This window comes from Schistocerca serialis, chromosome 4 (genome assembly GCF_023864345.2).
Source record: "Schistocerca serialis cubense isolate TAMUIC-IGC-003099 chromosome 4, iqSchSeri2.2, whole genome shotgun sequence".
NCBI lineage: Eukaryota > Metazoa > Arthropoda > Insecta > Orthoptera > Acrididae > Schistocerca > Schistocerca serialis.
The window spans coordinates 16,476,621-16,492,338 of NC_064641.1; the positions used below are offsets into that span (position 1 = coordinate 16,476,621).

Sequence of the window (15,718 nt, forward strand, 5' to 3'; positions counted from 1 at the left end):
ATGGAGGCATGCTCACAGATACCAGTGGTTCATAGCGTCGTCTTAACTTCAGAAGAAAGTATAAACCAGCATGCCACAGAGAAGAGCTGCAGTTGAATGCAACTGTACATAACGAAGGGAATGGATACCTGTGAGCCGTGGTAAAAATTGCTGTTTTGAAGAGCGCGCCGCAGCGCGTAGTGTGAAGCAGTCGCCCTCCGTTTCTGGCGGTGGCGCCGCTGTGGCAATCGCAGCTTTGGTGTCTCCCTCTGGTGGGAAAGGGGAAAGGCTACCTGTTCACGTGCATTTAAGGGGCGCTATGAGCTCGCCAGTGGGTCAGTCTCTCGTCCCCAGCTTGCTAGTCTGTCTCTCGTCCGCATTTGCAAGGCACTAAGAGAACTCAGCGTGTGGTCGCCCGGCCGGGGCTTAGTTCCTGCATCTGAGTCTGCGCTTTAGGCCGTCAGTCTGCTCGAGTTTGCTCGGGCAATGGTCATTGGCGGTTGGACCGATCGGTTGGACGGGCGCGCACTGAGACACGAGATGACTTGTCCGCCTTGAGCGTCGGCGCATGTGAGGTCGCCACGTGAGTCCAGTGGGCCGCGGCGTGTAGCGAGGGGCAGTGGCTTCGCGGTCGACACGAGAACAACAGGAGTCAACCCACGACATCAGTCTGGCCGGTGCGAGCTGCGACGCTGTGAGACGGGAGATCGGCGCGCCTTCCTGCGTCCGTTGAAGCGGCTGGCAGCGGACGGTTCGGGAGAGCGATCTGGGGGTGCTGCGCCAGGTCTTCTCGAGAAATCGCACCTTATTAGAAGTTAAGTGATTGGTGATATGTTGTTTGATTTACTCTTGTTAAATTCTACTTGTTTTCTTGGCGAAGTCACCAGCCGTTTTGCTTTGAGGTCGTCCCACCATTCTTCTCCGGTTGCCCACCCGCGGGAAGGTGGTTGTTTATAAATTGGGTGGTCCATTTTCCCTTGTGGAGTAGGGGCAGGTTAGAGCAACCTGCAGTTCGGGTTGTTCGGTAATCTCCCTATCAGTCTACCGTACGTTAGTAGCTGCCTCTGTCATGTTTGTCGGATTTGGTATGTTAACGAATTTATCACTTGGAGTGTAACGGCCTGATACCTGAAATATGTTTTGATCTTTGGAAACTTTGATATTATTGCCTATGATCTTGAGAGGCGGTATCTGTGTACTGTAGAGCATCTTAACTATTGTTTGGCCAACCTTGTAGAATTTTATATAAGATTGCATTTCATGGGCTTTTATTTAAATGATCATTTTAGTGCATAAAGTTGCCACCCTTTCACCGTAAGACTTTTCTTAGAAGTTAAAATCAAGTTGCACTTTCACGTGGCAAGGTTAATATTTTAATTGTTAGTGTTCTGTACCATTTCCATCCCTCCTACGGGGGGTCCATAGTTTGTGTGCTTGTGTAAATTGTTAAAACTCTTGGTTTAAAGTTATCTGGTGTGTTGCAGATTTACACCAGTGTAAACAAAGGCTGTTGTGAGCGGTCGTGACTATGGCCGTGACAAAAGGGAGCGGCAAGGTTCTGTGACCGTAAGCTCATACAGTCAAAACTTGCTTCTTTCTGCCTCTGACTAAATTGTAACTTTGATATTTAGAGGGTGCTTTCTGATTATAATTTTAAATCTGTTTCTTTAAAAAAAAAATGCTTTTAGGCACTATTAAAGTGAATAAAATTCCCATTTTTTAACAGGAATTTGGTTATGATTTCTTCAGTTACTCCCTGTCAATTACTTCCATGCTTATATAGTGTGATTAAATATGTTAATGTTCTTTATGAATCGCTAGTAAATAAAATAAGTTTTTAAGAATATTCTTTGAAAATAAATCACGGTTCAACCTGTTTCAAAATAAAGGAAGCAAAAAGCGCTGATATGCGCTGACAATGAGCAAATAATGGTAATGACATGCACATCACATCAATAATCGCGGAATTTTATTACAGTATTGGACAATTTTTTGTCCTTTTTATTATTATTTGCAGCCATCGTCCGTCAGGACTCTATGCGTTACATCCCTGTTCTTCAGGAACAGCAGTCATAAAACATATAAACAGTTTACAAAAATTTAAAAATACGAAACATGTGCGTCTTTTTTAAATTATTAAAACAAGATATTTTACATTTCGAATTGTAAATAAAATATTGTTTTTTTTTTAATTTAAAAAAAATGTTTTGAACGGAAGACTTCATTTCACTACAGGTACAGAAACAGTAGGTGAGGGGAAGACTGTTCCCGAAACAATGCGGGAGTGAAGAGGTGGGGAAGAGGGCCCATAGAAGTGGCGAGGAGCTACGACCTCCAGCGCTGACATCGAGAGCAAGAAGAGGATTCTGTGTGGCCGAGCGGTTCTAGGAGCTACAGTCTGGAAGCGCGCGACCGCTACGGTCGCAGATTCGAATCCTGCCTCGGGCATGGATGTGTGTGATGTCCTTAGGGTAGTTAGGTTTAACTAGTTCTAAGTTCTAGGGGACTGATGACTTCAGAAGTTAAGTCCCATAGTGCTCAGAGCCATTTGGACCATTTGAAGAGGATTCTGTTAAAAGCTGGAAGGATGGGTAGATCTCTGGGCGAGATTTCCTGAGCACGTTGTGGGAGGTGATTAAGTTTTGTTGGAATCGGATGTGGAGAGCATGTAAGTGTAACAGGCGGATAGGGGGGGGGTAGCGCAGGGGGGGGGGAGGGTGTAGTGGACGGGTACAGAGGGCGAGCCAGGTTGCATAGCATTAGAGTATTTTTGGAGTTAGTGTTAAAATTAAAAATGCGAGGGGAAACTGGTATGAATGCAGGCGACGTTAGCGTAAGAGGATTACTCGTCACACTAAGGCTTTGTTAGGAGTGCAATATTTAGTTTTAGTCTATTATGAGGGTTTTTTTTTCTTTTTTGGATAGCGCAGTAGCTGCGGTTTCCATGTCAGATTATTTTGGCATGTAGCATTTACTGAATATAACGGCCATAAATTATAATCTAATCCAGGTCAGGCTTAATTTTCGTGTTACTGTTTACAGATTAGAAATAGGGCTCGAAGTGCACTGTTATTCGTTCATAGCAGGCCGAGCAAGTCATGTGCACCGTCAGTAAACAGAAGTCAAAGGTTGCCAGCATCGCATTATCATTCCTTCTAAACTAAAAGGAACTTCTGGAACTCCTTTATCCCTTGGCGTACTCTGGTGTCGGTTTGGGTTTCCAGCTCCAGTAGCGCTGTCCTCTGCCAAAGACGGCACCGTCCCTTAACGTCTCCGGCAACCGCTGCAGCGCAGATTCCGGCAGGAACGACACCGAAAACGCCACCACCAAGTTCAGGGCTGCGAGGATGGCGAAGGGAAGTCGCTTGTCGTCCTGTGAAAGGAAAAGATATTTGTAAGTAGTGAGAATGAAAGACGCCAATCACAGAAATGTTTGCACGTGAATTATTCCGACTCTAAGGCTTCCTCGCTAACCACCCAACAGAAAGACCGCACCAGACTGTAATTACAAAACTGAGCACAAAAGTGATTGCACCCCCGCACTATCCCCCACATTCGATTAGATTAAATTTACTTTCATTCCAATTGATCCACAGTGAGGAGGTCCTCCCGGATGTAGAACATGTCAGAAAAACAACAATACATCACAAATATTAACAACTCAGACAAATAAACTAATGTACCATTCCACAGGCCCCAAGTGGAATGACCGTCATTTTTAATGAGCAATATATGAAAGAATCATTTTACAAATACTAATGCACTGAACGCAATATAAAAAAAGGCTTTTTATTTATTTATAAGGTAATAAATGTATAATACAACTACTATAATACTTATTTACAATGAACACATTACTGCACTGAAATGGTGCGGAAGTTAGATTGTACTTACACACACTCACACACACGCACACACACACACACACACACACACACACATACATACATACACTCTTATTTACAATGAACACATTAGTGCACTGAAATTGTGCACAAGTTATATTGTACTTATATATAATATACACACGAACACAAATCAGTTGGTTCTGCTGAGAAATTCATCAATGGAGTAGTAGGAGTTGGCCACCAATAAATCCTTTAGGCTTCTCTTAAATTGAATTTCATTGGTTGTTAAGCTTTTGATGGCTACTGGCAAGTTATTGTAAATGTGTGTTCCTGAATAATGCACACCTTTTTGTACAAGACTAAGTGACTTTAAATCCTTGTGAAGATTATTCTTATTTCTAGTATTGATTCTATGAATTGACCTGTTGCTTTGAAAAAGTGATAAATACGAGGGTTATTCCAAAAGTAAGGTCCGATTGATTGCCAAATTGAAACCACAGTGAACATCAGAAATGTTTTACTTGTAACAATTAGCTACACCTTTCAGCTACTTCTCTACGTAGTCGCCGTTCTGACTTAGACTTTTGTCATAGCGTTGTACCAACTTTTCAATAGCCTCATCATAGAAGGCAGCCGCCAGTGCTTTCCGCCAATTCTCCACGCTGGCCTACACCTCGTTGTCTGTGTCAAAATGTTGTCTTCAAAGACAGCGGTTCATGTGACCAGAGATGAAACTCAGGGGGAGACAATTGCGGACTGTATTGTGGGTAATCTCACATTTCCATTTGAAAACGATGCAGGAGCATCTTCATTGCCCCTGCAGAATGCGGCTGAGAATTGTCGTGAAGACGAAACAGCACGACAGTTATGTAATGTTGGCTGCATAGCTTCAGGCGAAATTTCTCACCAGGCCCTCGTACTTGGCGGCAGACACTATTTTCTAGACATCTTTACGCACTCAATGCGAGCTCAGAAATGAGAAGAGCGACGTGATGCTAACTGGGGTTATACTAGAGACACTACCCAACACATCTGTGCAAAGCTTTATCGGATTTTCATAGTCGTTTCCATTTCGCGACTGATCGGACCTTACTTTTGGAATAACCCTCGTATATTGGGAAGCAGTAGTTAGTATCCCTAGTTCCCTAAACAGGCTTCTGCAGGATGTTCTTGAGTTCACACCACATATAACTCGTACTGCACGTTTTTGTGCCTGGAAAACTTTAGCTTGGCTTGATGAATTACCCCCAAAAATAATCCCATATGACATTATGGAATGAAAGTAAGCATAGTATGCCAGCTTTTTCATTTTTATATCACCTATGTCTGACACAATTCGCATTGCAAATAGAGTTTTGTTAAGACGCTTCAGCAGTGCTGTGGTGTACTTTTCCCAGTTGAATTTATTATCAAGCTGTAATCCCAAGAATTTAACACTGTCCACTGCTTCTATCTGCTTGTCATCATATGTTAGGCATATACTCGTGGGACACCCTTTACGAGTTCTGAACTGCATGTAGTGAGTTTTTTCAAAGTTTAGTGTCAAAGAATTGGCTAGGAACCAGTGATTAACGTCCACAAATATTTTATTAGCCGATCTTTCTAAGACTACACTTGATTTGCTATTTATTGCAATGTTTGTATCATCGCCAAACAAAACGAACTTGGCATCTGGTAATGTTACTGATGAAAGGTTGTTGATATACACAAGAAAAAGTAAGGGCCCTAAAATGGAACCTTGTGGGACCCCACATATAATTAGTTCCCAGTTGGATGATGCCTGATAGGTTGATACATGTCTCTTTCCTAATAACACGCTTTGTTTCCTGCCAGAGATATAAGATTTGAACCATTTTGCAGCATTTCCTGTCACACTGTAATATTATAATTTACTTAAAAGGAAATGCCTTTGACAAATCACAAAATATACCAGATGCCTGCAGTTTTTTATCTAATGAATTAAGCACATTTTCACTGTAAGTGTAGATAGCCTTCTCAGTATCAGAACCCTTTAGAAATTCGAACTATGACTTTGACAGTATGTTATTTGAGATAAGATGGTTATAAAGCCGATTGTACATTACTTTTTCTAAAATTTTTGAGAATGCTGGCAAAAGTGAAATTCGACGGAAATTTGATGCTATTTCTCTATCTACCTTCTTAAACAGTGGCTTAACTTCAGCATATTTTAGCCATTCAGGAATTATTCCACTGATAATCGACTAGTTACACAGATAGCTTAATATGTTACCCAACTCAGAATCATATTTTTTAATTAGCTTTGCTGATATTTCATCATACCCACTAGATATTTTTGATTTTAAAGATTTTATGATGGATATTATTTCTGCTGTGGTAGTGAAGGTCAAATTCATATTATGGAAGTTACTTGAAATGTCTCGTCTGAGGTATTCCACAGCAGCATCTACAGAACCTGACAACCCCACCTTTTCAGTAACAGATATGAAATGTTTGTTAAAACGTTCTGCGACACTATACACATCTGTGACCAATGTGTCATTTACTCTTAATGCTATTTGTCCCTCTTCATGTCTGGTTCTACTGGTCTCCTCCTTCACTATATCCCATATTGTCTTTATTTTGTTATCTGATATGACTATCTTTTCCTTGTAATATATTTGCTTTGATGTCCATATTACAGTCTTTAATATTTTGCAGTATTTCTTGGAATGTGCTATAGCATCAACATCGGAACTGTTTCGGAATGACAGATACAGTTTTCTTTTTGTTTCACAAGATACCTCTATTCCTTGAGTAATCTGCGGCTTCTTTATAGACTTTGCTCTAACCTTGGTAAGTTTCTCGGGAAAACAGTGTTCGAATAAAGTAAGCACTTGATTAGCAAAAGTGTTATATTTTTCATTCATGCCATGAGCACTGTAAACATCAGTCCAGTGAATGTCTCTGAGGAGTGTCCTAAAATAATCAATTTTTGGCTTATTGATTACCAGTTTGAGATCAGATTTAACAGATTTTATATCCTGTTCAGTGTTAACATTTAACAGAAGGAACTGCATGCCATGCTCTGAGAGGCCATTGATTATTGGTTTTGTAATATAAGTTTGTTCATTGGACTTTTCTATAAAGATATTATCAATGGCTGTTTGTGAGAAATTGGCTACCCTAGTGGGAAACTTTACAGTGGAAATTAAGTTGAATGATAGTGTTACTAACTCAAATAAGAGTCTTTAAGGAAATTTACATTGAAATCACCAGCAACCACTATTTCTTTGTTTTTGAGTGTTAAATGGGCCAGTACAGATTCAAGGTGGTTTACAAACAGATTAAAGTTTCCTGCAGGTGCTCGATATACACTTAATACTATGAAGGATTTTTTGTGAAATTCTACTTCTGTTGCACATACTTCCATATGCTGTTCTAGGCAAAATTTGTAAATGTCTATGTTCTTAAATTTATGACAGTTCCTGATAAATGTTGCAACTCCTCCTTTCTCCATTTCTGATCTACAAAAGTGAGATGCTAACCTAAACCCTGTAACACTTAAAAGTTCTATACCAGTGGTCACAGGATGTTCAGAGAGGCAGATTATGTCTGCTGGGTTTGAAGACTCTAATTCATCTATGCAGATAATTAATTCATTAATTGTATTTCTTAGACCTCGAACATTTTGATGCAATAAAGTTAGCTGACATTTCACATTGACTGAGTTAAAATTGGATAGAGTTAAAATATCTGCTGATTGCTGAAAATTCTTAACCAATGACTGTTTATGCTGATGTAATAAGCTAGAATTATGTTTTTTGGTTTCTTTCTCAAACTGGTTTGTCTCAGTCCTAACCTCTCTTAAAATTTGGTTTCTTTATGACCACACTACCCTAAAAAAGGGTCTTTTCTGAACCTTGTAACCACTGGTATTTTATCACTCATGACAGTGCCTCCCCCCTTTAACTTTCCTGCTATTTCCCCAGCCAGTTTACCCTTCCCCTTCCTGTTGAGGTGAAGGCCATGCCTAGTATAATCCCACCTACTAATAGAACAAGAGGAACCACACCAATGTGTGACCCTGCACCAGACATAAGCAACTGTTTCAACTCCTAATTAACTCTCTTGACAGAAGAGTTCAAACGAGGTCGGTCATGGCGCCCAAGAACAGATACAAACTTAACACTAGTATGCTTTGATGCTGATGCAGTCTTTGCCAGGTGACACTCTATACTGTACCCAGGATATCTGTCAATACTGTTACCTGCCCAAACCACAATAACCACGGTGTCTTTCTTAGTGAACTCTTTGCAAAGTGATCCTAAATCCTCTGTCACGTGCTCCAGACCAGTACTAGGTGAAAAAAAATTGGTGACCTGGTATTCTAATCCTACTTCATCCTGCAAAAGTTGGCCAACACCTCTTCCATGGGAACTACCTAACAACAACCCTTTCTTTCCCTTTACTGCTTGCCCTACTTTCTTACTTTTCAATTTGCTGCTGAAAGTTTGTTGTGCCCTGTCTACACCTGCAACTGTTTGAGGCTCGCCAGTTTCTAACTGAAGCAAAAGTTCAAATCTACGAGGGCAGTTCAATAAGTAATGCAACACATTTTTTTTTCTGAAACAGGGGTTGTTTTATTCAGCATTGAAATACATCAGGTTATTCCCCAATCCTTTAGCTACACAACACTATTTTTCAACGCAATCTTCATTCAATGCTACGGCCTTACGCCACCTTGAAATGAGGGCCTGTATGCCTGCACGGTACCATTCCACTGGTCGATGTCGGAGCCAACGTCGTACTGCATCAATAACTTCTTCATCATCCCCGTAGTGCCTCCCACGGATTACGTCCTTCATTGGGCCAAACATATGGAAATCCGACGGTGCGAGATCGGGGCTGTAGGGTGCATGAGGAAGAACAGTCCACTGAAGTTTTGTGAGCTCCTCTCGGGTGCGAAGACTTGTGTGAGGTCTTGCGTTGTCATGAAGAAGGAGAAGTTCGTTCAGATTTTTGTGCCTACGAACACGCTGAAGTCGTTTCTTCAATTTCTGAAGAGTAGCACAATACACTTCAGAGTTGATCGTTTGACCATGGGGAAGGACATCGAACAGAATAGTCCCTTCAGCGTCCCAGAAGACTGTAACCATGACTTTACCGGCTGAGGGTATGGCTTTAAACTTTTTCTTGGTAGGGGAGTGGGTGTGGCACCACTCCATTGATTGCCGTTTTGTTTCGGGTTCGAAGTGATGAACCCATGTTTCATCGCCTGTAACAACCTTTGACAAGAAATTGTCACACTCAGCCACATGACGAGCAAGCAATTCTGCACAGATGGTTCTCCTTTGCTCTTTATGGTGTTCGGTTAGACAACGAGGGACCCAGCGGGAACAAACCTTTGAATATCCCAACTGGCGAACAATTGTGACAGCACTACCAACAGAGATGTCAAGTTGAGCACTGAGTTGTTTGATGGTGATTCGTCGATCATCTCGAACGAGTGTGTTCGCACGCTCCGCCATTGCAGGAGTCACAGCTGTGCACGGCCGGCCCTCACGCGGGAGATCGGACAGTCTTGCTTGACCTTGCGGCGGTGATGACACACGCTTTTCCCAACGACTCACCGCGCTTTTGTCCACTGCCAGATCACCGTAGACATTCTGCAAGCGCATATGAATATCTGAGATGCCCTGGTTTTCCGCCAAAAGAAACTCGATCACTGCCCGTTGTTTGCAATGCACATCCGTTACAGACGCCATTTTAACAGCTCCGTACAGCGCTGCCACCTGTCGGAAGTCAATGAAACTATACGAGACGAAGCGGGAATGTTTGAAAGTATTCCACAAGAAATTTCCGGTTTTTTCAACCAAAATTGGCCGAGAAAAAAAAATGTGTTGCATTACTTATTGAACTGCCCTCGTATTTTCCACATTCACCACGAAGCTGTCAGATAAAGTTCAAGGCCTGACCATGACCATGATCTGACCATGATTTGACCTACAGTCTGCTATGCCAGTGTTGCATGGATGTACCATCCACCAACGTCCTACTACTCCCTCTAAATCCTTGAGCGTCATGCACTCTGTTCTCCCTTTCAACATCTGTTTAGTTTCCCTCATGTGGATCGTTTACCCCCTCATCAAATTCGCACCTCTCCTAACATACAATAAACACCTAATCAGATCCTATACTATCTGAAAACTCGACTTCAACATTTGTATACTCTTTAATTTGACATCTTGCTACACCTTCGCACCTACATCGACATGCAGTTCGGTCCATATAAACATGAGCTACTTTAAAGACATGTGAACCAATAATGGGACACATTTGCAGTTTTAGGAGATGATAAATACCATTGAGAGATCACATACATCCATTCACAAAAACTCCTCACAGCAAATGCTGGAAGTGTCCTTCACCAGCACTCTTTTCGCCGTATTCCGTGGCATTGTGTGAAGTGTATTCTCAGCAGTGTTGTTTATTTCGTGTGTCTTGGCCTGACGAAGGTCTGCTGTTGTGCGTGGTCTGTGGCTGTACACTCAGCTTTTAAGATACCGCCACAAGCACAGGAGAGAGAGTGTGGGAGGGGGGGGGAGGTTGTTCGGTCATCATAGACACTTGTTACAAGTTACATGGAAGCGCTGGGCGTGCGGCACGTTGCTCCATCCTGTAACTAAGCTTTTATGTAAGTTCGATGTCATCCAGCTGCTCCACAAATGTATTGAAGATGTCCGTATAAACTGTGGAGTCTTCAGTCATATCAAAGAAAATGGGGCCATCACTCCTGGAAGCTGACACCGAGCACCACACACTGACCTTGTCATCATGCAATGGTGTTTCATGGATGATATGGGGGTTAACACCAGTTAACGCGTGTTGATGTAACCTGGAAGATGCAACCATGCCTCATCTATAAAGTAAGGTATGCAGAGGCTGTTGAATAAGAAACCCCTGAAACCACATTCACGTGCAACAGAGTCAAATTTCTACGTTCTGTCGCGTGACATCTATAAGGTAACGAGCTGCAGAAGTTCGTTGGGAGTCTGACTTATACTGCGCGCGGTATTTTTATTTTTAAGCCAGAGCACAATATCCGCTTTCCTGGTGTTTTTACTTCGTGTTTTTAACAGCTGAATGATAACAGACATGGTAATTACAATGACCGACTTCGAAGCAACGTATGACAAGAATTATCCAGTGAACCACTTTGAAACTGACAACGTTCTTTCCTAATGGTAGTCACTGCTGTTGTTCTTACACCCAATTATAAGTTCACTACCAACAACAAAACCAGAAAAAGAAAATAATTATCAGAGAACCGTTTCCTACGGGAACTTTAAAACCGCCAGTACCACCGCTCATTTTCCAGCAGGTATTGATGGAACAATTCTGATTCACCAATGTTTCAGCAGGATAATACACTTCTCTTGTATCATGCATCTTTATAAGACATCGTGCTGCACCTATGTCACTTCTTTCAATCAAAAACTCTCTTCTTACTATATTTGAAACCAATGTCTTTTAAAATTCTTTGCGTTGACCAAGCGCTACCTTTGAAGCCAATTTCCTCAGTCATAATCGTGACAAGTTTTTCTGATTTCGAGTATTCACTACTTATAAACATTTCAGAGCCACCACTTTGTGTCACAGGTTTCTTTAGATTTCGATGGTTTCCAGGCTGCAAGAAACCAAGATTTCTACAGCTTTGACCCTTTCGTTTACTATTCTCTGTACAGTTCTCTAGCCGACACATGTTTCTGCAGTTCTATATTGTGTTTTCAAAAGTAAAAAATTCGAGTCCCTCTCTCAGACCCCGTTCGAAAAAGTTGTACATGCGGTAAATAAACCTACTCGCCAGTGCATTCAATTAACAATATAAATATTGCAAACTTTAGGGAAAGCCTACAGCAACTAGACTGGGATGAAGCGTGTAAGGAACCCGATGCAAACTTGAAATATAACTTATTTCACGATACATTTTTAAGGGTATTTGAAAATTGTTTTCCCAAGAAAATAGTTAAACATAATTCCAAGAAAACATATAAAAAACCTTGGATAACTAAAGGAATAAGAATATCTTGAAACTGTAAAAGAGAACTGTATCTAACAGCAAGAGGGAGTACTGACCCCGAAATTGTTCAATATTATAAAAATTATTGTGCGGTACTAAGAAAAGTTATTGAAAAGTCCAGAAGCATGTGTATCATGTCTGAGATCAGTAACTCTGATAATAAAATTAAAGCAATTTGGAGTATCATTGAAAGGGAAACAGGGCAACCAAGAGCACAGGAAGACTTCAGTGCCATAAAACTGAATGACAAGTGTACTAACAAACAATCAGAAATTGAAAATATTTTCAATAGTCATTTTTTAAATGTTGTGGAGAAAATAGGATCTAGATCTTCACTAGAAGAGGCAAGGCTACTAATAGAAGAGGCCATACCTGTGCAGTCTGAAACAAATTCCACCAACCTCTCCCTCTGAAATCAGTAAAATAATAAACTCACTGAAAAGTAAAAGCTGTTACGGAAATGATGGAATTTCCAGCAAGGTACTTAAAGCTTGTTCTCCACAGATAAGTAGGATTCTCAGCCACGTATGTAATAGCTCTTTGGAGCAGGGGGTTTTCCCCGATAGACTGAAATATGCCATTGTAAAACCATTGCATAAAAAGGGGGATACACCAGATGTCAACACCTACCGCCCAATCTCTCTTCTGCCAGCTCTATCAAAAATCTTTGAGAAAGTTACGTATTCAAGAGTAGCCTCCCATATTTGTAAAAATAAAGTACTAACAAAATGTCAGTTTGATTTTCAGAAAGGCTTTTCAACAGAAAATGCTATACATGCTTTCACTGATCAAATATTAAATGCTCTGAATAACTGGACATCACCCATTCATATTTTTTTGTGATGTCTCAAAGGCCTTTGATTGTGTAAATCATTGAATTCTTTTAGATAAGCTAAATCATTATGGTTTGAGTGGGGCAGTGCACAAATGGTTTAATTCATACTTAACTGGAAGAATGCAGAAAGTTGAAATAAGTGGTTCATGTAATATTAAAACAACAGCTGATTCCTCAAACTGGGGGGGGGGGGGGGGGCTAATCAAGTACGGGGTCCCACAGGGTTTGGTCTTAGGTCCTTTACTGTTCTTGATATACATTAATGAGTTACCATTCCACATTGATGAAGATGCAAAGTTAGTTCTTTTTGCTGATGATACAAGTATAGTAATAACATCCAAAAACCAAGAACTAAGTGATGTAATTGTAAATGATGTTTTTCACAAAATTATTAAGTGGTTCTCTTTAAATTTTGATAAAACACAGTATATACAGTTCCGTACAGTAAATGGCACAACTCCAGTAATAAATATAGATTTTGAACAGAAGTCTGTAGCTAAAGTAAAATTTTCAAAATTTTTAGGTGTGTCCATTGTGAGAGGTTAAACTGGAAGCAACACATTGATGGTCTGCTGAAATGTCTGAGTTCAGCTACGTATGCTATTAGGGTTATTGCAAATTTTGCTGATAAGAATCTCAGTTAATTAGCTTACTATGCCTGCTTTCATTCACTGCTTTCGTATGGCATCATATTCTGGGATAATTCATCATTGAGTAGAAAAGTATTCATTGATCAATAACGTGTAATCAGAATAATTGCTGGAGCCCACCCATGGTTATCCTGCAGACATCTATTTAAGGATCTAGGGATCCTCACAGTAACCTCACTAGATATATATTCACTTATGAAATTTGTTGTTAATAATCCAACCCAGTTCAAAAGTAATAGCAGTGTGCATAGCTATAACACCAGGAGAAAGGATGATCTTCACTATGCAGGGTTAAATCTGACTTCAGCACAGAAAGGGGTAAATTATGCTGCCACAAAAGTCTTTGGCCACCTACCAAACAGCATCAAAAGCCTGACAGATAGCCAACTAACATTTAAAAATAAATTAAAAGAATTTCTAGATGACAACTCCTTCTACTCATTGGCTGAATTTTTAGATATAAATTAAGAGAAAAAAACCAACTTAAACATTAGTGTAATGCAATATCTTGTGTAATGTAATATCTTGTACAGACATCTTTTATTAACATGACACGTTCCACATCATTACGAAATGTCGTATTCTTGATCTATGGAACAAGTATTAATCTAATCTAATCTATGAAGAACTTCACGTTTATTGCCGTCACCTGGCATATTTATTTGGAAATCACATTAAAACATTTACACCTATACTACTACAAGAAATTAACATCGACAAGTGAATGAATAATTTGGTCGCTCTGTGAATGAAACAGCATTGTCGTGAAGTACAACAGCGCAGCATGCGGGAGAGAGATTCTCGCAGTCTAGCTGTAACTCGCAGCTTGCCGCGCGAAGAGAAAATGAATCTTATTGGCTGCTTGGAGTTAATGGTGAGGGATGCGCTAACGTTAAATATTTATGGGACAGGCCGGCCGCAATGGCCGAGCGGTTTTAGGCGCTTTGGCCTGGAACTTCCCGACTGCTATGGTCGAAGGTTCGAATCCTGCTTGGGGCATGGATGCTTGTGATGTCCTTATGTTAGTTAGGTTTAAGTAGTTCTATGTTCTAGGGGACTGATGACCTCAGATCTTAAGCCCCATAGTGCTCAGAGCCATTTATGGGACAAGGAATGAAATAAAGATAAATATTTTCGGGAAATTTGCTTCCAACTAATCATATTGATATTGCTATTTTGCAAGAAGTCATTTGTGAAGAAATAGGTTCCTTTCAGTCATATACGTACATAACAACGTTGGCATCAGCGGCAGGAATTGTTGAATTTTGACTATGGATGGATTAAAGTTACAGGATGTAGAAAAAGAGCCAGAAGAAAGCATAGTCAAAGGCGTTATGAATAGGGTAGCAACCCTGTTAAAGCTCTACACTCCCTCCTGTTCAAATAACAGAGCTGCAAGGGAAAGATGTCCCTTGTACCACTGCGCCACCTTGCTCGGTGTTCCCAAGCCGTGCTAAGCTGCAGGCCGCTGTCTTTATTGAGGCAGTATGTCACAAGGAAATAACTTTCTCGTATTAAAGCATATGTTTGATGCTAGTAGATTTCTTTCAGCGAGAAATGTCTGTCTGTCTGTGCATTTATACTTGTATATCCTTCTTGCCTTCTCCGTCTTTCTTTATTTTGCTTCCAACGTAGCACTATTTCTTCATTTTGTCCACTACTTCGTCAACATTTTGTGGGGACACAGTTATGTCAAGACAGTAACATACACCTAAACTCACTCAGTTTCGAAACATAATAGGACAGAATAATTTATTTATTAGTTTATTAATTACAGTTCAAAATCCGATCTGGGATATTTCAAAGAATGCGGCATTCTTCTGTAACCGCAACCGGTAACGCCATCTGTTAGTAGCATAAGAAACTGTCTGAACAAATATTGTGCTTTTTGTCTGACTGGTATTAGTGGATAATATTGCTTTTGTAATCAGTTATTTCAAAAGTTAATCTATAATGAAAAGCAGAATGTGTGTCAAAAGCAAACAAAGTATGCAAAACATTTACTGTGCCATTTATTGTACTTTTACGAGAGCTGCACTAGTTGGGCAGAGGTTTTCTTTATTGTAACAAATTTTTTATCACGGTAGCTTCTTTTATTACGCTGTCCCAAGAATTGTTAGTACTGTAACCTCATTTGTCTCTTCCAAAGCAATATGTTGCCAGTTTTCTAGCGCGTACTCTGCTACCGCTGATTTGTCAGGGTACTGAAGGCGAAAGCATCCCTCGTGATGTGTTCAAGAGTACGCACAGTCAGTTCTACATAAAACTACCCACAACCATACAGTATTTTAGATACTCCTGGCGTTCTGATGCCTACATCGTCTTTCATAGCCCTCATGAGTCGAGTTTTAATTGGAGCACTGAT

At 40.5% G+C, this 15,718-nt stretch overlaps 1 protein-coding gene across 1 annotated transcript in view; it reads right to left on the reverse strand.

The window, feature by feature from the left end:
* Positions 1-3,163: 3,163 nt before the first annotated feature.
* The window catches only part of LOC126473673 (carcinine transporter-like), a 111,677-nt gene continuing 99,122 nt past the window's right edge, over positions 3,164-15,718 (reverse strand). The window contains exon 9 of the mRNA XM_050100908.1: positions 3,164-3,352. Within this exon, the coding sequence (XP_049956865.1) occupies positions 3,164-3,352 (189 nt within the window). The remainder of the gene's footprint in view (positions 3,353-15,718) is intronic.